The sequence below is a fragment of the Polypterus senegalus genome, chromosome 1, assembly GCF_016835505.1.
Source record: "Polypterus senegalus isolate Bchr_013 chromosome 1, ASM1683550v1, whole genome shotgun sequence".
Classification (NCBI taxonomy): domain Eukaryota; kingdom Metazoa; phylum Chordata; class Cladistia; order Polypteriformes; family Polypteridae; genus Polypterus; species Polypterus senegalus.
Window position 1 is genome coordinate 167737795 of NC_053154.1, and position 21107 is coordinate 167758901.

A 21107-nucleotide genomic window follows, 5' to 3' on the forward strand; every position below is an offset into this window, starting at 1 on the left:
GAAGGCTATAAAGCTCAAACTTTGTATCTTCAACCTTATATGTATTGTAAGAGGTGACTGGCAGGCAGACAACGCAGAGCAGTAAAGAAAAGTTAGAGGTACCACCCTTATAATCACGTTTAATCATTACCTTAAAAGCTGATAATGGCTCAAACAAAAAGATTTATTCTTAACAGCAAGCATAGTGGTTGGTAACAGGAGCTGTGTCCTCTGCGGAAGTCAGCATAGCATCTGACACCACCTTCTGGAAACAGGCTGGCTTTATATGTTGGGGACCAGAAGGGGTGCAGTTTTTCTCAGACAATGGGGCGGGTTCAGTTGTCCCTCCCACCCTTAGGTGCACGTTTAATTGGAGATGAACGGTCATATCAATGTGTGAGTGTGCATCTGTTAAGGAAATAAAAGGTAACAGAAATAAAGGGTAATGGTTATTTCTACACTGAAAAGCAAAGAAGGTGTGACATAACACATTGGGCAAAGGGGTGCCCTCTGTGAAGATTTCTTAAGAAATGCCAATACTCACTGGTACTGTAAGACAATGTGCTGGTATAATGAAACTTGCATCATTACGTCATTATGATATAATCAATATAATGACAGTCAGTCAAAGAGCGATTTCCTCCTTGAAAATTTGTGAAGAGGTGCCGGTACTTAACTGGTACACTAAGATAAGGTAACAGTACACGGCATTGAAATTGGAAGAGGTGCCTGAAGGGAGTACCAGTGAGTACTGCCCCACTTCAAGCACTGGACACAACATTTTTTAGCGTGGGAAAAAATTTGACCTTTCTTTTCTCTTTAAATATGTTTGTCTATTTTTATTTCAGTTCTTCTAACAGATTTCCTTTTTTTTTTTTTTTTGCAGTTGGAAAGACTTCTCTGATTACAAGGTTCATGTACGACAGTTTTGATAACACGTACCAGGTACATTTTTATTACTTTTATTTTGATGCTCAAAAGCAATGAACTTACATTTGACATTGCGTTTATAGCAAAATCCCAAGGGCTTGTTTAAATTTTGTAAGCATAATATCACTCTCTAATGAATATTTATTTATTCCAATGCTCTGTTTATTTCCACTGGGAAATGTGTTCCTATTTCTATAAATGAAATATACATTCATGGCTGATGGTGTCTGTGATTTAAGATAGGAAACGCTTTTACAGTTCTTTCTCTGGGAGGATTTTTACAGCCATAATGCAGTCCTCATCCTGAGTGCATGATGTTCATTTAAAGTTTGGTTTTCTCTTCAGCAAGCACATCTAGCAAAATAAGGACGGGTTTCTTCAGCTCTGGTGCCTCTTGATGACATTATGGTACATGACTTAACATGACAAGCTTAATTTAATTCAGGTTCTTTTGTGGGGGGCAGGTGTAGTCTTCCCCAGCTTTACACGGCCAAAGACATTCTTTCAAAGGTGTCAGTCCACTGCAGGACCCACTCATGCACACACTGGCACTCACATAAGGTCATTTTAAAATTATTTTTCGGGAATATACTCAAATATCCATCCATCCACTGAATCCAACCACAGGGGTCTGCTGGAGCCAATCCCAGGGCAGGGACCAATCCTGGGCAGGGTGCCAACCCACCACAGGACACACACAAACACCAAGCACACACTAGGGCCAATTTAGAATCGCCAAACCTGCATGTCTTTGGATTGTGGGAGGAAACTGGAGCACCCAGAGGAAACCCACGCAGACACGGGGAGAACATGCAAACTCCACACAGGGAGGACCCAGGAAGCGAACCCGGGTCTCCTAACTGCGAGGCAGCAGCGCTACCACTGCGCCACCGTGATCAGATATCTCATTAGGAAATTGAACATAAAAAGATATTAAAGACTGTTTGAACTGCTGTGTGATCAATTAGCTTCTTATTTATATTTTTAATCCAAGTGAAGTGAAATACAACAGACCATGTTGAAAGCACTTTGAGTGGGATTCACCAGTAAAGATGCTATAAAATCACAATTTACAGTTTTTGATATAAAGCACCATGTTGACATATGGACAGTACTGCCACTCTACCAGTATTTCAGACTTGCTTTATTTTACAGTATATTCAGAAAGTATTCAGACCCCCACACTTTTTTCACATTTAGTTATTTTACAGCCTTGTGCTGAAATCATCTTCTTCTTCTTTTGGCCGCTCCTGTTAGGGGTTGCCACAGCAGATCATCTTCTTCCATATTGTCCCATCTTCTGCATCTTGCTCTGTCACATCCATCACCTGCATGTCCCCTCTCACCACATCCATAAACCTCCACTTAGGCCTTCCACTTTTCCTCTTGCCTGGCAGCTCTATTGTTAACATCCTTCTCCCAATATATTCAGCATCTCTCCTCTGCACATGTCCAAACCAACACAATTTTGCCTCTCTGACTTTGTCTTCCAACCTTCCAACCTGAGCTGACCCTCTAATGTACTCATTTCTAATCTTGTCCATCCTCGTCACACCCAATGCAAATTTTAGCATCTTTAACTTTGCTATATCCAGCTCTGTCTCCTGCTTTCTGGTCAGTGCCACCGTCTCCAATCCATATTAAATAGCTTGTCTCACTACTGTCATCTAAATTCATTATTTCCTTCATCAAGCAGAACTCAGTACCACAGAATAATAAAGCAAAAACAGGATATTAGACATATTATATATATATATATATATATATATATATATATATATATATATATATATATATATATATATTTGTACTTTGCTTCGTTCAGCTTTTACTCAACCCTGTCTAGTCTCCTAGTCCCTGCAACTGAAAAACAACCCAACAGTATGATGCTGCCACCACCATACTTCACCGTTTGTAATAGAAAGTGAATGGAATGAAGCATAGCATACTTTTCAGACACAGTCTAGTCATGCTGCAGTCACAGTTAATTCTGAAATGATGACTACTTCCAGAGTATGGGACTAATTCTAAATTAATCTCACTGTTTAGCATTTTTGAGTGGCAATTTATTATAATTTTTTAGAAAAGAATGAGTACAATATGGAAGTTGGGTAGAGCACTAAATATATAAAAGTGTATAAAATATTGACCCATTGTAAAATGTGTGCATTGTATGAAGACTATAAAACTCAACAAAAAATATACAATTGTTAAATATGTGAAGTCTTTGCCTTTAAATGCTTTGTTGAATGTATTTTTAACCACCTGAAAAATCTTGTGCTGGACTCAGTGCTGGCAGTTATAGTTCACACTATTATATTTAAACAAGTACTTTATTTCACCCACAAAATTTAGGAAATCAACAAGGAGGATGGAAGGTCATGCTAAATCATCTTAAATAATTTTCAGCAATATAGGTCATGCATGATCAATAGTCTTACCAAACATAACATGTCATTCATGTTGACTCATTGGGTAGAGGGCTATTTCGTCAGATTGGTTGGCCCAACACTGACTCAGCTGTGGAATGGTCAATAGGGGGAGGCAGCTTGATGGCCAAAGTCTCCAGGACTCTGAACAAATCCAAATTGTATTATTTAATATCATCTACTGTTGAATTCTGCTTTGTACTTGTAATATTTCTCTTGCACTATTATAATGTATTGAGGATTACTTGTGTTCTGTTCTGTGTATTGTACTTTATTTACCCTTTTTTTCCTTTTTTGACACTCACTGCATGCCCAACCTACCTGGAATGGGTTCTTTCTTTAAACTGCCTTTCCCAAGGTTTCTTCCATTTTTTTCCCTACAATGTTTTTTTTTGGGGGTTCTTGTCTTCTTAGAGAGTCAAAGCTGGGAGTGGGGGCTGTCAAAAGGCAGGGCCTGTTAAAGCTTATTGTGGAACTCTTGTGTGATTTTGGGCTATACAAAAATATATTGTATTGTATTCTGATATGCAGAGGGTTGGAGCCTAACCTAGCAATACTGAGAGCAAAGTACTGTAGAATTCAACCATGGGCAGATGCCAGTCCTTTGGTGGCCATTACACAAAGCCCCAAAGACATACTCGCCTTCAAAATGTTTAGCAAATCTTACTAATAAAAATACAATGTTTAATAGTGTGCTATTCAGTGGCGATTTTGTACTTGTCTTATATCTGTACTCAATTTCAAGACTATGGGTACATGTACAATGTACAGTAAAATTCTTACTTGCATCTCTAATATAAGAACGAGAACCAGGCCAAGACAAAGGGTTTGGGCAACAGATGAAGAACCCAATATATATCTGGCAGATGAACTGACCAAGAAAAAAAAAATCAACCAAACAATCATCAGCCAAACCTGTAGAATGACAACTCCTTTGGATGAGAGCTGTAGATTGACTGATTCTAACTGCCAGAATCATTCATAAATATTCTTCTGGCAGGAAGAGGCAGGCTTTTTGGCAGAAGTGGAAGTGACATCATCACTGTTCCAATTGCCATTGATCTTCCCTTCTGAGGGCAAAAAGGGGAGAAGGTGTGAACAACCACGCCTAACTCCAGTTATTGAGGGGTATTGCAGTAGTGAAAAAGCCTTGAAGGTGTCCCCTATACAAATGTGTATGTGTGTGTAAGACTGAATAACTTTCAACTCATAGCCACTTTCCAGCACCTTAATCTGCATTCATAGCATTAGTTAAACATTAATCTATGGGAACGGTGGAGGAATTATCTTTCTTCAAAAATGAAAATTGATATATTGACATTCTTGAAATTGCAGCTGGCCCTTTTAACACTGGTTTTTGACCTGCTGATCAGAAAAAAGATTTCTTTTCTTGCAATTGCCAATTTTTGTGATTTCCTCTCATCTATACTAATAAAAGGCAAAGCCCTCACTGACCGACTGACTCACTGACTGATTCACTCACTCACTGACTCATCACTAATTCTCCAAGTTCCCGTGTAGGTAGAAGGCTGAAATTTTGCAGGCTCATTCCTTACAGCTTCCTTACAAAAGTTGGGCAGGTTTCATTTCGAAATTCTACGCGTAATGGTCATAACTGGAAGCTATTTTTCTCCATATACTGTAATGGAGTTGAGCTCGAAAGCAGTGGGGGGCAGAGTTTCGTGTGACATAATCACGCCTCCCACGTAATCACATGAACTGACTGTCAATGCAGTGCGTAGAAAACCAGGAAGAGCTCTAAAAAGCACTGAAGAAAACATGCATTATATAATTGAGAAGGCAGCGAAATAAAAAGAAGCGAGTGAGTGACATATACAACCATATTCATGAGTGCTGCTACTTTGGAAACAAAGCACGGTGTAAACCTAAAGTTTATATTAGGTTCATAGACAGGCTGCCGCTGGCGTTTGTCATGCCCACGGGTAATGCGGGATACAAGTTTAATGAGAGGACGCAGGGTATAAACGACAGTTTTGATCACTTTGTAACTAAGTTCAAATTGCTGCTGAAAGGCTGTGCTTATGCAAATTCCGAGAGACTGTGTTTTTGGGGGATTAACAGTTAAGGCGGGTGGGGGAGTCACGTCATTATCTCCCCTCCCATTCACCTCATTTCGCTCTGAGCTGAGCTCCGCAGCTAACGCAGTCTTACTGAAGTGACTTTGTGACGCTGCCACCAAATACTCACAGAAAAATCCACAAGTTAATACACACGCTGTCTCTAGAGTTTCTCCACACTGAATCCTCCAGGCACTACTTACAAAAGGTTACATTGACAATCGTGTTACGTTATTTTTAAAATGTTTCCTTTTCTTAGCACAAGCATAGCTGAGAAGCTTTGATGCATGTGCTCCATAACGCGTTAAAAAATAATGCATTTAATCACACTTTGCATTACAAGTAAAGGAGAACTTCTGTCAATGCATGATTTCATGGTACACCGATTACATTGATCAGCACTTCCCGATTCATTTTACCCTCGCACCCCCTTGGTTTGAGAAGAAGTATGAAAAAATATGAGGTTAACACAGAAAAACAGATCACCAATTCAAGCTTTATGAATAATCGATTCACCATCAATAATTGTTTTGGTAAAGCCATACTCCGTGTAATCCTCCTTCCATTTTATAATTTTTCCGCCACTAGCCATGATTAAATGAACGGTAAAAAAGTAAGAGCGAAGCGAGGGTGACATATTCAGGCAGGCAGGTGATAGCTCAATAGCTCGAATTTGGATATGAGTAGGTTCTATTTAGTCGCCAGAAATATCTTTGTTAGGAATGGAAGAAGTAAAGAAAAAGTTATGCAATGATGACTAAATTTAACTATATTAAGTCAAAACTTGTATATATAAAGTCATTCCCAAATATATAAAGTCAAAACTTGATTATATAAAGTCACTGTCGGAATAAATAAAGTCAAAACTTAAATATATAAAGTCAGCGTCGGTATATATAAAGTCTAAAGCTCTATAAGTATTTGGTTCCCAAGCAGAAAAGTGTGGCACATTCACATGTTGTTGATACAACAAGGACATTTTTGCCTCCTCTTCATATAAACTTTTTACTGATGAAAAATTCTATTAAAGCAATGAACAAGTAGAGTGAAGCATATGATACCTGATAAAGATGTTTCCTGGAAAAACTGATGCCAAGATTAAGGAGGGCATTTTTGTTGGTCCACAAATCAGGAATGTCATTAATTAAAAGATTTGGGAATGGGACTGGAGAAAATGGCAGAGAATGCACTTAAGTATGTGGTTAGGAATTTTCTTGACAGCTACAGAGCATAAACTACAGCTGGTTGACAACATGCTTCAAGCATGAATTGCAACATGTTGCTAAAGATTTATTTTCTGCATTCGCACTTGGAGTCCGTTCCTACTAATCTTGGTGCAATCAAGGAAGAGCATGGTGAAAGGTTCCACCAGGACATTGCAATGTTGGAAAAATGATATGGGGGCAAGTGGATTTTATCAATGCTAGCCAACTATTGTTGGACACTGAAATGAGAAGCATCAGATATGGAGTACAAACAAAAATTAGCAGCAAAACATTTTTAGCCCTATTGAACTAATGCAATGTTTTAGCATCATTAAGCAATTAAACATGCTAAATTCAATAAGAGTTCATTTAAATGTTTTTCCAGATTCCTTCTTGACACAGTCAGTTAGAAATTATATTGGGGTAAGCTTGGAGCTGTTTATCACAATGACAGAAAAAATATTGAGGACGCAAAACCTTTGAAAAAATGTGTTGTAAATGTTACTTGTGATTAAGTCTTCAACTCCGTAAGTGACATAATACAGCTTAAGAATATTCTCCTTCGATTTGTACTCCACACAGCATGATATGTTACTGTACATCCTGTTAACCTTCTTAGCAGCTTCTGTTAGATAAACCGAATTCAGTCTCAGACTTTCAGTATGTAATTCTTTACTTATATTTACATGTACATTAAACTTCATCTGATAAGTTTCTGCCCATCACAATATGAAATGGTTTTATATATAAATATATTCACCAGACCAACTTTTTTAATGCAATCTGAAGCTTAGCCAGCTTTTGTTTATTTTAGTTGTTATATATTAAAAAAAAAAAGTAGAAATAAAATAAATGCAGAGGAGATTGTTAGAGTGTACAACTGATATAGTTTCAGATGTTATGGAGGAATGTGGCCATGTAGTTTGTTGCTTCCTTATCTGCATACACTTGATGGCTACATATATAAAACCAGTAACTAGCTAAATTAGGTCATACATAATCATTGGTGGGTGGCACGGTGGCACAATGGTAGTGCTGCTGCCTCACAGTCAAGAGACTTGGGGTCACTTCCCGGGTCCTCCCTGTGTGGAGTTTGCATGTTCTCCCTGTGTCTGCCTGGGTTTCCTCTGGGTGCTCCAGTTTCCTCCCAGAATCCAAAGACATGCAGGTTAGGTCCATTGGCGATCCTAAATTGTCAGTAGCTTGGTGTGTGTCCTGCCTGGGATTTGTTCCTGCCTTGCACCCTGTTCTGTCTGGGCTTGGCTCCAGCAGACCCCCGTGACCCTGTGTTAGGATATAGTGGGTTGGATAATGAATGGATGGATAATCATCAGTTAATATTATTTAAATTAAAAATCATTAAAATGCAGAATATTGTTTTTATTTGATATTTGGCTAACACTCTTTATATAAGACTAGCCATGTTACCTTTCAGGTAATGGTATAAATTAAAAAAATGTGATGTCTCTTGCCCTACATGCACTTTCAGCACATTTCTTCTGTATCCTCATGTATCTGAACCCTTCTCGAGCAGAGCTCCATCAGCCTAGTGTGTTCCCATAAAGCCTACCATTCTTTCAAGGTTCCTTGCTCGTCTCCTGTCCGCTTTTATATGTCTCGTTTTTGAAGTTGACTCTCAGCATGTCTCCTAAGCCTTTACTCCTTCTTGTGTGCCTCACACTTGCACATCCTCTTTCAACTGCCTCACTCAAGCCAAACTGACCAATCACACCAAAGCTAAACTGACCAATCAGATTGCTCTGAGGCACTGGACACTCACACACACAAAGGCCTTAGTGTTCTATTATACAGTAGAAGATGATTTTGAGATCAGTAGATGTTATAACTTTAAATATTTTATAACTTTAACTACTTTACAGATGTTTTTAGTGTTGAAGAACAGACAGTTTAAATGACATTCTCAAGGACAGAGTTGGGCATGAAAATCAGCAACCGGAGGATTTAAAGTTCAAAGCCTTAGCTGCTACACCACACTGTCTAAGGTTGTTGACTTAACAATTTCAGCCTCGTTTTAAAATGAAACCATGAGTTCTCAACATGGAAGGAAGATGACATAACACATTAGGTAACGTATTACAATACTGTATCTTGAAACCAGCATGGCATTTTTTCTTATAGTTTTACGCTTAGCTACCTTGACACATCAGTTATATTTCAGTGAAGTTAGATTATCTACCATTTTTTGTGCATATTTTATTTACAACTGTAAACTAAAGAACATCTACAAACCATCCAGGACTGTCTCCCGCTCTATACCTGCTGTTGCTGGGATAGGAATAAGGCCTCCTGCTGCCCTGAATTTGATGACTGGTTGGAAAGTTGGCAAATGGAAACTGAACAATCAATTATATTGACTTCATTTTTTTAATATATAGTGCCTTGCAGGATAGTCATGCTCCACTGTACATTTTGCATGTACAGTGGCCATAGGGAATGTTTACAGAATTACAATATATTGCAGATCCAGGTGGTCAGCTTGCAGCATTTCAAGCACCGGACCACTTTGCCTCACTTCACAACACTGCAGCAAACTGAAGACATGCCCGTGCTTCAGCTGAGATGGAGTATCAGTTTTGCAGCACACCATTGAAAACCAATTACAGACATCTCCAGACTGCTCTCTGTTGAGCTTCTGAGGTGATTTTGTACTGATTATAAAATGGCCACTCGATGTGTTTTCATTTGTAGGATATTTTGTGAGGCAAACACAAAGCCCCACACACACACAAACACCGGTAATGGCAGCTGAAAAAAGCCCCACAGTTGGTCCAGCTATGAATTATTTATTGATCCATTAAAAGGCAAATAAATGTTAGCCCCAGCAACTTGTTAGCCTTAATTAGGCATGGCATCAGCTGGAACCAGGGAGAAATAACAAACAGAATTTTAATCGCAATGCTAATTTGTAAGTCTGGGGAGAAAGCCGCTGGGGGTCCCAATGCTGACACCTACTGCTCACGCTGAGTATTTCAACTCCAATACTTTATTTTAATAGGCACGTTGTACTGGATTTGGGTCACCAATGTTTTCAAAATACAGATTGCACCGCGCTGTGCTGTATTTTGATTTACTTAGTACATTCACACAATTTCAGGATGGTTCTGATTCGATTCATACATACCCTGACAACTGAAGGAATGTGCGCATCACCTCTGTACAATTCCTTATTTTTAACAATTATAAGAAAATATACTGTATTTTCCGTTATCTGTCCTAATCTGAATAATAATGGAAGCCCAATATTCTGTCACAATCAGTACATTGCCTGCCAAAGCGGGCATGCCAGCTGCTCCCTAAAATGTATGCTCCGCATGAACCCGAATCGCGTTGCGATGGATCAGAAAATGGATGGAAGGCAAAAGCAACGACGGATTTGAAAGGGCGGGGCAGAGCCGCAGCAACAGAAAGGTATGACTGCATCGCGCAAATGTGGCCTTCTAGAAAATATATTTTACTGCTTAAGCAATGTAATAATTTCAGGATTAAATGTCACCCTGTGTAACATTATCGTGTAATAAGTGCAATTTTGTTTCCCTCATTTAAACTTACGATATGTGGTGCGGTTGCTGGTCAGAGCACAGTGACTTTATTAGTCAGTGTAATTGTATCCTCAGTGCACGCAACTAGTGTATGGAATATAATTTGTGTCAGTGAATACTTACATACATAAATGGCAATTATGATATGATAAAGATATATTTGTGCGAATTCCTGACACTCTTTACATGAAGTACTTAGAAAGTTTCGGTAAGACGGGAGCGCGGAGTCCTATTCTGCATTCTGCATTCATAAAATCGTTCCTCCACCACACCATGCGACTCTTTAATTCCAACTGGGAAGGGGGTTGGGGGAGTAAACATTAACATTATTCAAAGTTATTGTCTGTTTTTACCTGCATTTTTATTACTCTTTAATTTAATATTGTTTTTGTATCAGTATGCTGCTGCTGGATTATGTGAATTTCCCCTTGGGATTAATAAAGTATCTATCTATCTAAAATGTATTTGGCATCAACGTGATTAAGCAACCCTTAGTTTACATAAGGATCTTTAAGAATACGCGCCATCAAAACGTCTTTGCAACACTGTTAACGTCATTTTAGTCTGTATTTTCAACACTATCGCCGATCGAGTGAACATGCACCTAGTGGCTGTATGAGAGCAGACTGGGCAGTTTGTGTCTGAGAAAACCCAGTCAAGCACCGCACTGGCCTGATGAGGGGCTGCTACAAGGAGACCCCTTAACAAAAGTTTCCCTAGTGGCCCAAAATGGGGGGTTAGTCACAAGTAGCTCACGCTCCGTAAGTCCCCCATTGCCTCGATGAAGGTTTGGTAGCGGTGTGCACTTAACCCCGTAGTGAACGTTGTCGCTGAGTAAGTAATGTGGCAATTTAGTATTGCTTGTAAGTTTTCCCTTATTCTTTATGTGTTTCAGCAAATAAATGTGCGCCAGATCCGTATTTAGTAATATTTGTATTTTACCTGAGAAAGTGTTCAGCTCCTGAACAACGCTATACAAAGAGATAAGTTGTATTGTATTTTAGATTTTGATTGTAGAGGTATAAATAACACATTGAATGACTTCAAAAAGTGTTGTTTTGGTTAAATTCCGCAATTTTTATATACTATTGATAATTTTTTTGTGTTCATCATTTAAGCACTGCAAAAAACAAAACAAAAAAAAAAACCTGGTTTAGTAGCAATGAATGCAAAGGCATTTTGTGTTTTATAAAAATAAATAGTTTGAAGCCACATTAGCATTGTTCCTTTTTATTTGTTTTTTTATTATGTAATAATTTCTAATCTTAATAATTACCCATAATATAACTGATAAAAACAATCTTTAAAGTGTTGAACAGTAATGGGTGGCACAGTAGTAGTGTTGCTGCCTCCCAACAAGGAGACCAGGTCCTGTTTGCATGTTGTTTACATGGGCTTCTTCTGGGTGCTCTGGTTTCTTCCCACAGCCCAAAGACATGCAGATTAGGTCAACTGGTAATGCTAAAATGGCCATAGTGAGTGTTTTCACCCTGTGAAGGGCTTATGCCCCATCCAGAGGTTGTTCCACCCTGTACCCACTGCTTGCTGGGATAGACTACAGCTTCTCTATAGGGTGGTCCAGGTCTAATTATGCAACTTTTAATGCAATGTAGGACAACAATGCAAGACAAAAGAATTGTTCGAAATATCTTGGAATGAACAAAAATGGACTTACATTGAATTAATTCACTGATTTTCCATGTAATGTCCCATTTGTCCTCAATTCAGTTCTGAATTCTCTATGTAATAAACTTAATAAGTTATAGCATAATGAAAATTGCATAATTAGATCTGGACAACCCTGTACAACTCTACTCAGGATAAGTGGGTATAGATGATGGATGGACCAGTAGGGTATGGACCTTTTCAGGTTCATGAGCAAATTTGAGCTCTCTGTTTGTTTGCTCACACCGAGTAGGTGTTTATGTGCATATCCCAATGTAGACCATTATTGACTGCCCACATAGAGCCAATATGTTTGCCCACACTGAGCCTACACCGTCCCAATGTCAGTTTGCTGGGGCGTGCTTTACTGAAGTCAGCCTTGTGGGTTGTACACTGCATTTTGTAATTTCTATTGATTGCGATTATATATTCACAGCAAATGTCTTTGTTCTTTTAAAATAGTGAATGATCTGTATTGTATGTTACAGTTACATTTACCTTGACAGGGAGGTTTTAAAGTATATTTCACTTGCATGTGGCTGGTGTGTGGGAAAAAAATAATGAAAGGTCTGAAGTGGTGGTTGGTGTGCTTGTAACAGGCTGCAATGATGGGAAAATATCTGTTCCAATCCATTTTACCAACCACCACCTCACAAATCCAACATTTACACTTTTATAAGATCAAAGCTAGCACTCATAACAAAGGGAATAACAGAAAAAGATCGCCATCCACTCTGTGGCACAGCAATGGATTGTGCAAATTGTGTAAAGCACAAGGACCTATGAGCTTGGGGGGTAGGGGTGGGGGCTCACTCTGGGCCATATAGAGGCTCTGAGGCTAGGGAGCTGCACTGGCAATTGGAAGGCTGCCGGTTTAAATCCCGTAAATGCCAATAGGGACACTGCTCTGATGGGCTCTTGAGCAAGGCCCTTAAACCTGCAATTGCTGAGTGCTTTGAGTAGTGAGAAAAGTGCTATATAAATGCAGAGAATCATTATTATTTATTATAAATTCAATCACTTGCACAGTTCATTGCGTTAATAAGTTTTATTTGCATATTTTCACCATCACCAGGCCAGTACAATCCAATCCATGACAATATTATGTATTCAGCAGGCCTACAATTTACACAAATTTAGACTTTAGGAGTTTGGAGGCTCAGAGCCTAATTGGAGGCATAACACGTCCTAGTCCACCTTACAGAGAAGTGCATATTCCCAAATTTGGTGACCTTTGGTGTGCCATAGCGGACGTGAATGGAAGAAGTTTTGAAGGATATCACATGAATAGTGTAAATATGCATTATTATTGTAAATAATTGTTACTTATGTACTTTGATTTGATGTCAACATTTTTCGAAATTCAAACTCGGAAATCATAGCAATTCTGTTGTTAAGTTATGGTCCCCATTTGTCAGCCAACACCGAATATTTGAACAATTTGATGCTTTTCATACTCTCGCCAGATGACACCATGTTGGCCATTAGCAGCGAACCTTGCAAACATTATAAGATTGGTGCTGCTAAACGTAAGGCATGCCTGCAACAGGAATTGAAAAACGCTAAGCTTGCTAAGCGGTGGTAACTGAGAATGCTGATGCTGGTGAATTGTCATAAAGGCTGCAAGCTGGTTATGCAGACAGTGCAGTGAGTGAAATGGTTGCAACTATACGGAGTCTGGAAGTAGCGATACAACAGCTTCAGATCTGCTAAAACCATTAACAATGAAGAAACTACTACAGACAAACAAGCAATAAATATGACCGAGCAATTTCCTACCGACAAGGCAAATGTCTTGGAACCATTAACACTTACTTCATGATGTCTATTTTCTCAGAACTTGTGTAAAAGAGGTTGATTATATAGTAGTATCCTGTCAGTGGATGTTGTCGTTTTAATCTGTTACAAATTGAAATGGCTTCATTTTATAGCACAGAACAGTTTCTACTTTCTAGCTTGCGTTATATTTTAATCAACTTCCTTTACAAATTTGTCCTGGAAAAGTAAGTGGGTCCACATCTTACATATATTTATGTACTACTGCTACTACTACTACTACTACTACTACTACTACTACTACTACTACCCACACCTCCCACATTCCATTCCCACAATTTACTTTATTTTTGCTAACTTACAGCTGCTGAAATAAAACGATTCAAAAAGTTATTACAAATTCCATTTAGAGAGCCAGTTTGTTTGTCACCAGCGTGTGATCTGATAGTGATGTGGACACCACTGTTGCAAATAATTTACAAACAGTTATGCTAGACAGGAGGGGCCAACCTCAGGGTGCTGCATTGGGGCCTTCAGCAAGCTAGCTATGCCACTGCATCCAGTCCTTCGTTATTTACCATTTCACCAACTCAGCATCATGGGAACTGAAGGACATCCTATCCGCATGTGGAAGACAGCAGCAAACCTGGGAGGCAGGGTGCCAATTTCAAACCGAGCACATTTATTCACAAACACATATTTACTCAGTTTTGAAATAGACAAACTAAACTGCCATTTGGAAAGTGACAGGTAAACCAGACAAGACCTCATGCAGACAGAAAAGAGAAAATGCAGACTCCAGATAGATTTGGAGGAAAAAGGGAAATTAAATAATAGCAACATAATAGCAAATAAAGCAGGCAAGTGGAATAGATTCAAAATGTTTCCTGTAGATCAGAGGTTCCTTTTGTCTTGGCATGCCTCCACTAGGAATCACAATTTTTAGAGCTGCATCATTTTCTTTTCAGTCTTAAACTATTATTACTCGTATTACTATTATTATTTGGCAGACACTTTTATCCAGGGTGACTTGTGACATCTGAAACTATTGGTTGCATTTATTTTGGTGTGCCAAATGGAAAACAGGCAGGTGAAATAAGTTGCTCATGGGCACACAGTGTCATTAGTAGGATTTGAATTCACAACCTCAGGGTCTGGAGTCCAAAGCTTTAACTAATCTGCCTATATCTTTAAGTGCAGAACTTTTATTAGGTAATACTAAAGGTAAAATAACTCTATTACTCTGGATTTTAGCAGTGAAAAAATACAAAGCCTAAATTTTAATACTTTCAAATTACACAAAACATAACAGTTCATAGCTTGAATTTGTGTGACATATCTGGGAATTTCCCACCATTGCATCAACAAAATGGGAGACATTTTTCTGGGCGTATGGGATTCACAGAATGGAGTGATTGTGATGGGCTACCTGTTGTGCACATACTAAATGTACTCATTTACAGTTTCTGTCTATTTACTGAATAATAAAGGCGGTTTAAAGCCAATACTTATAGAATCAAATATTATATTGTCATTGTCACATGAATTAATCATAGTTAAATTAATCAGGAAATTTTACTTTCCACAAACTCTTTAAAGCTGCTCTTAGTAGAACACACTTTTAACATCACTTTGTCAGGTTTGTAACATTTGCTGTTTGGGAGATTTCATCAGTGTATTTGGAAGAAATTATCTGGTTAATTTGACTTTTGCCTTAAATAAGTTACATTTTATGGAAAAATCAAAATAACTGCAATTTCAAATGGAACAAACTCCCAATGCTTTGATTTCCAAATTTTTCCTTCATTTTTCAGATTTGTTTTAGGCTACTTTGTGTAGTGTAATTATTAAACTGGTCAATTTAAGATAATTATTTCAGAATTCCTGTATCACCCGTGTTCCAAGTGGTCTCATGCGGCTGATCTGACTTTGCTGTTATTTAAGCTTGTGCATTAATCCAGAATTTGCCACGGAAGTGGACAGCAATGGTTACTCTTAACTGGAGACTGAGTCCCATTTATTCCTGACACAATTTAGTACTTTCAGATTTTATTTTAAATTCAAAACCACAGCACACAATAAAAATGCAGTGTTTGATGGGCAACATGAGTATTTAGAAACACTATAAATTTTGGAATGAACATATGGAGAAGCTCACTCCATCACTATTGTAGATGAATATGTGCATGTGGATGGCACCATACTCAATGTGGCCTGCCTCGTGGCTAGTGCAGTAGGGCTAGGCACCCGTTCCCAGCGATTCGGGATAAGTTGGTTATAAAATGGTTATAAATGGTTATAAAAAGTGCTGGATGCACTTCTGTAGGTAGGTTCATTCCAATCAGAAGATGAATATTAAGCTTTCAAATTATTTTATCAGGACAATGTATGGTGTTGTATTTAAAGGCAAAATCTGGCCATTATTTAAATGGATGACACTACAAGTTAATACAATTGTAACTGAGAGCTGATTAGTGAAATGATTATTAATAATAATAATAATAATACATGTTATTTATATGCCTTTCCCATCATTGCACTCTCAAAGCAGGAATTTTTCGATTTCTAAACCAATTTCATTAACAGATAACAGTGTTTATAATACAGGGCTGTCTTAACGTATGCCCACAATGGCCACTGGCTGGATGGACCCAGGAGTATAGGGGCCCATGATGTTTCTGATGTCTATGTATGTTTCTGTTTTGCCATCAAAGTAGGGGTCCTAGCACATTACGTTGCTCGGGGGCCTTTGATGCTGTTAAGACAGCCATGAGTTCATTTTTTTTGCCTTTAAAGCACACTTGGATTTGACTGCTTTAGTTTAAACAGGATTTTTAAATAAATTCAATCCCTTTAAGGTGCATATGAATTCAGATCAAAATACATAGAAAAATACATTTACAAGTTACATACAATTTCATTTAATCAAAAAGTTGAAAATATAACTCACTCTGTGTTATTGTACTGATGGCTGGGAAATATGTTTAATCTCCTGTTTTCATGGAAACAGAGACACTAACATTTCCAATGTAATAAGGTGATGGGGGCCAATTTAAACAACAGCAAACCATAGTTTAGTGTTCTGGGTCTGGTCCTGAGAGTGACAGGTTTCTCAGAAGTGGCAGGGCTACCTCAAGAGGCCAGCAATGAAAGCAGCTCCTGATAGCTTGGTGAAGACACACCAATTAGAGAAGCATTTTCAGTGTGTCTTCCCGCTACTAATATCAATTGGCCAGGGTGCATAGCCACTGGCAAGCCTCAGATTTGGACCCTGATCCAAGTGTGGCAGACAGGTTGCCTCTAACTCTGGGTGGGCAGAGTGAGGCTTGACTGGCAGTATGTATGTGCAGGCACAGGTACAAAGTAGTGAGGAGCATACGGAGCTGCAGAAGATATGAGTGGAGCTCACGAGGTGCTCATGAAAGTGGTAGAGGGTCTGGTTGCTGAAGCAACCAGGAAGAGTTTTGAGGGCATGCTACTACCAACTACTACCTGCTACATACATCTTGAACCCCTGGGTCATTGCAATAACAAAATGCCAATGAACAAATTTCATGTTACACATCTCGGATAATACAAATGTCATGTACCCATTCATATGCAACACAACAGGCAAAACACATTTTTTTGTCAAAAGTTTATGAAGTAAAACCATTTCTGGAAACCCTTTTGTGCATAAGAGGCAGATTCAAATTATACCAAGTGTTTGAACTGAGGACCCATCTACTCAGCCCTGCCCATTCAGAGTCTACCAATGGCACCCAAGGGACATTCTTCTCAGTTCTCTAAGAGGAAATCCTCATACCCCTGCAAGCAGAAGCACAACTGCAACAGTGCCAGCTTCTCTCCATCTCTGTCTTTTTTCAGTGCCTCTGCCTTTGCTTGCACTTGATGATCCCAACTTTTTTAAGTTTGTGTTCCCTCTTGTACCACCCAGTTATTCTTCATGGCATAGATTTAGGACCACTTCTTTAGGTAGATCATCCTCGTATACATATAGAAAGAAAAGTGGAGCTCCTTCTACACATCACATAGATGATGCTAAAGTCATTGTAAAGTGATTCAGCATCGTAACGTTCAAAATAGATTTTTGATAATATTTAGTTTTTTCTTTTCTCTAGATCTTTCTTTATGTTTGTTTTTTATTTCCCTTGTAGGAGAACACTACCCTAACTCTGTATGCGAAACAAACTTGTTTATTATTTTTCCAAAATGACGAAACATAAATAACTAGTGTGAAGTGTAATCACCTGTCACTCCGCTTACTTTCATGTGAGGGAAGAACACACGTTCATTCTGTTTTTTTACATCTTTCCGACTTGCTGATTGATTACTTTAAGAAAAGAGTTCTCTCTGGGGGTCTCATGATGAAGTGGGGACTAATATGGGTGGGGTCAGATATTAGATATTTAAAGTTTAAAGTAACCCTGGGCATGGGATGCCAACTAGAATTACTTTATAGGTTGAGGTGTTTAAATGCTTTAAATACATCCTGAAAAATACTGCTGGGCTTGGGGGAGTTTGTAACCATTGGAATGGATTGTTCCAGAGAACTAAGGCACTACCCAGAGTGTCACTGTATCTAGTATGGTAAAAGGCGCTATATTGCACCCGACCCAGCACAGACTGACCCAAAGGCATGTGTAAAAGCACAAAGACTTTTATTTTTCTTCACCTGTGGGGCACATCCTCCCCGTGGACCCCACAGGCAATACACAGGTGTATTTTAGAAATCTGAACTTTTCCAAATTCCAGTAAGCTAGCTAACGTTACATCAATTGCCAAAGTTGACTGGAGTAACAATGGAGTAAATTAGCATTGTGTGTAATAGTTTTGATATTGGGTGTTTAACAGATATTGTCTGATCCTACTGTATCTACCTAGCTGACACATGGCTTATGTGGATTATTTATTACCACCATATAGAGCTTGGGAACTATACACGTTATTAATAACTGTTAATGTTAATCAACATATTAAGGGCCTTGAGTGTCACATTTGTAAATTTCACTAACACGCAGACTATCTTGCTTATTATTTAGTTACTGGCTGAACTGTGGACAAGCACCATCCAAGCAGCTTTGACATTCAAAAAGAGCAATTAGCTCAGATTAACTTCAACTGTTGGTTAATTTTATTAGTACTTAACATTACTGATTTAGTTAATGCCTTATTGCTGTCTGCTGTCATTGAATGAAAAAAAAGAAGTTTAGATAAATTCATACAGTAAGTGAAGGTGATATATTCGCTTGTTCATTTTTTAAATAATTACAAATTCAGCTTCATTTTGGCCCTCTATTAACTGCCTTAAGTAGGTTTATTAAGCATGTTCAGTAGTAACATTAGTTTTTATTTTATTATTTTTATTAATTAATAATAGTATCTTATGCTGTATTTTACATTATTATTATTATTATTATTATTATTATTATTATTATTATTGTAGTAGGAGTAGTGATAGTTACATTTTATTTAATTATCTTTATTATCAGTAGCAGTAGTATTTCTTCTTCTTCTTCTTCTTCTTCTTCTTATTATTATTATTATTATTATTATTAGTAGTAGTAGTAGTAGTATTAGTAGTAATAGTAGTAGTAGCAGTGGAAGTAGTATTAAAATTATTGTTGTTGCCTCTATATCACGTGTCAACAGTGATATTGTTAGCTATATCAAGTAACAAAGAGTAAGAACACATTGATACTCTGGACCATTATTATTATTATTATTAGTGGTAGTAGTAGTAGTAGTAGTAATAGTTGTAGTGGAAGTAGTATTAAAATTATTGTTGTTGCTGTTTTATTACATGTCATAAGTGATACTTTTGGCTGCATCAATAACAAAGAGTAAGAACACATTGATACTCTGGACCATTATTATTATTATTATTACTACTACTACTACTATTATTATTATTATTATTCATATTATTATTATTATTATTATTAGAATAGCAGTACTATTACTAATTAGACCTTCATTTATAAAGGAAAAAGTCAATTGGTATGTCATTGCGATTAAATACCATTAAAGTACAAATCTATAGAATGCTGTCTGGATTGCAGCAGTTATCCCTTCCAGTTACCAGTTTTTCAAACATAAGCTAATCAAGACCTGCTTGAGCTCATCCATGGCACAAGAACGCTTAAGCAGCTTAGCAATCATCAGCATCATCTCGAACCTTATGCAGAAGCTGTCATGTGATGACTTTATAAATGACTTTGCCTTCAGAAAGTGTAGATGCGTGTTGTGATATGCAACAAAAAGACTGAAGAAGCCCATAAATATTCACTTTCATGTTTTGATTATTTAAAAACAAGTATTTGTATTTGACATTTAAAGCTATAGTTAAGTTTTGGGATGTATGCTTCTTTATTTATTATTTATTTATGTATTTTTTGTTCAGTTTAAAACTGTTATAAGAAGTACTAATGTAGTGGATTCAAGGAAGGGTAAGGTGAGGGTGGGGGTTTTCGGTGGCCCCATGAAGAAGATTGCACTTTGGGCTCCAGTTTGCCTAGAAGCAGCACTGTTAGGGTTCCATGTCTCCTCAAAGCTGTTCGATTTTAAACTTGGTGTGCTGCTGTTTCAATTTAGATATTTAGATATATTAATAATTAGATATTATTAAAATATTTTCCAAGGTAGTGGGTGGCTTGAAGTTTATTTAACACATTTATTGTTCTGTTTCGTCAGATCATCATAATGTCAGAGGGCATCACAATGATCTGATGCCAACCAATGTTCGATTGTTTTTTTTTTATGATTCGAGCAGTTTATGAACTTTCATGGCTTGTTAATAATTAAAAAAAGAGGGGCAGATGTTATTAGCTAGGTCAGTTAGTGTTAACAGTAGAAGTCTGTACACCTCAAGGAAAATTCTGGTATGGCCACACCCAAACTTTCATGCCAAAAATGTAACTGCTTTTTGAAATTAGTCACAATAAAAGATGCAAAATATAAAAGAGATTAATTGCCTAACTGACAATGCATTTCTTTTCTTGTAAAGAATTTTGTCTTAGGTGATCACAGAGAAATGCCCTTGTAAATGAAAGATTGATTTACTCGTTAATTACAGTGGCATGCACCATCTAAAGTAAATGGCTGTTAATTCTTTCCTAAAGAACTCTGTGGTCAATTAGTATAAGAAGGTCTAGTAAGAAAAATGATCTTTCCAGGGTTGATTTCTGCCTCCTGCCCACTGCTGCTGGGATTTGGCTCTTTGCCTCCACAACCCTGTAGCTTCAGAAAAACAATGAATGATAAACCTGCTGATGGGTGCTTTGTGACGCCGGATAAAATACTGCACTTAAAATTCAGAGTGACTAAGTGGCTTCATTAAAAGACAATATAATGATTTTATTATTTTGAATAGATAATATTATGTATGGTTTGATGAAATTATTTATTATGCCTTTAACAATAAATACACTCCATAAAATTAACACCAATTGAATGATGATGCAATTAACTGTCTTACAGATTTTT

At 37.7% G+C, this 21107-nt stretch overlaps 1 protein-coding gene across 4 annotated transcripts in view; it reads left to right on the forward strand.

Annotated features, from left to right (window-relative positions):
• rab6ba (RAB6B, member RAS oncogene family a) overlaps window positions 1–21107 on the forward strand; it is a 469094-nt gene that overhangs the window by 214084 nt on the left and 233903 nt on the right. For all 4 annotated transcript variants that reach the window (XM_039762372.1, XM_039762379.1, XM_039762387.1 and 1 more), the window contains exon 2: window positions 866–924. In XM_039762372.1, the coding sequence (XP_039618306.1) occupies window positions 866–924 (59 nt within the window). The remainder of the gene's footprint in view (window positions 1–865; window positions 925–21107) is intronic.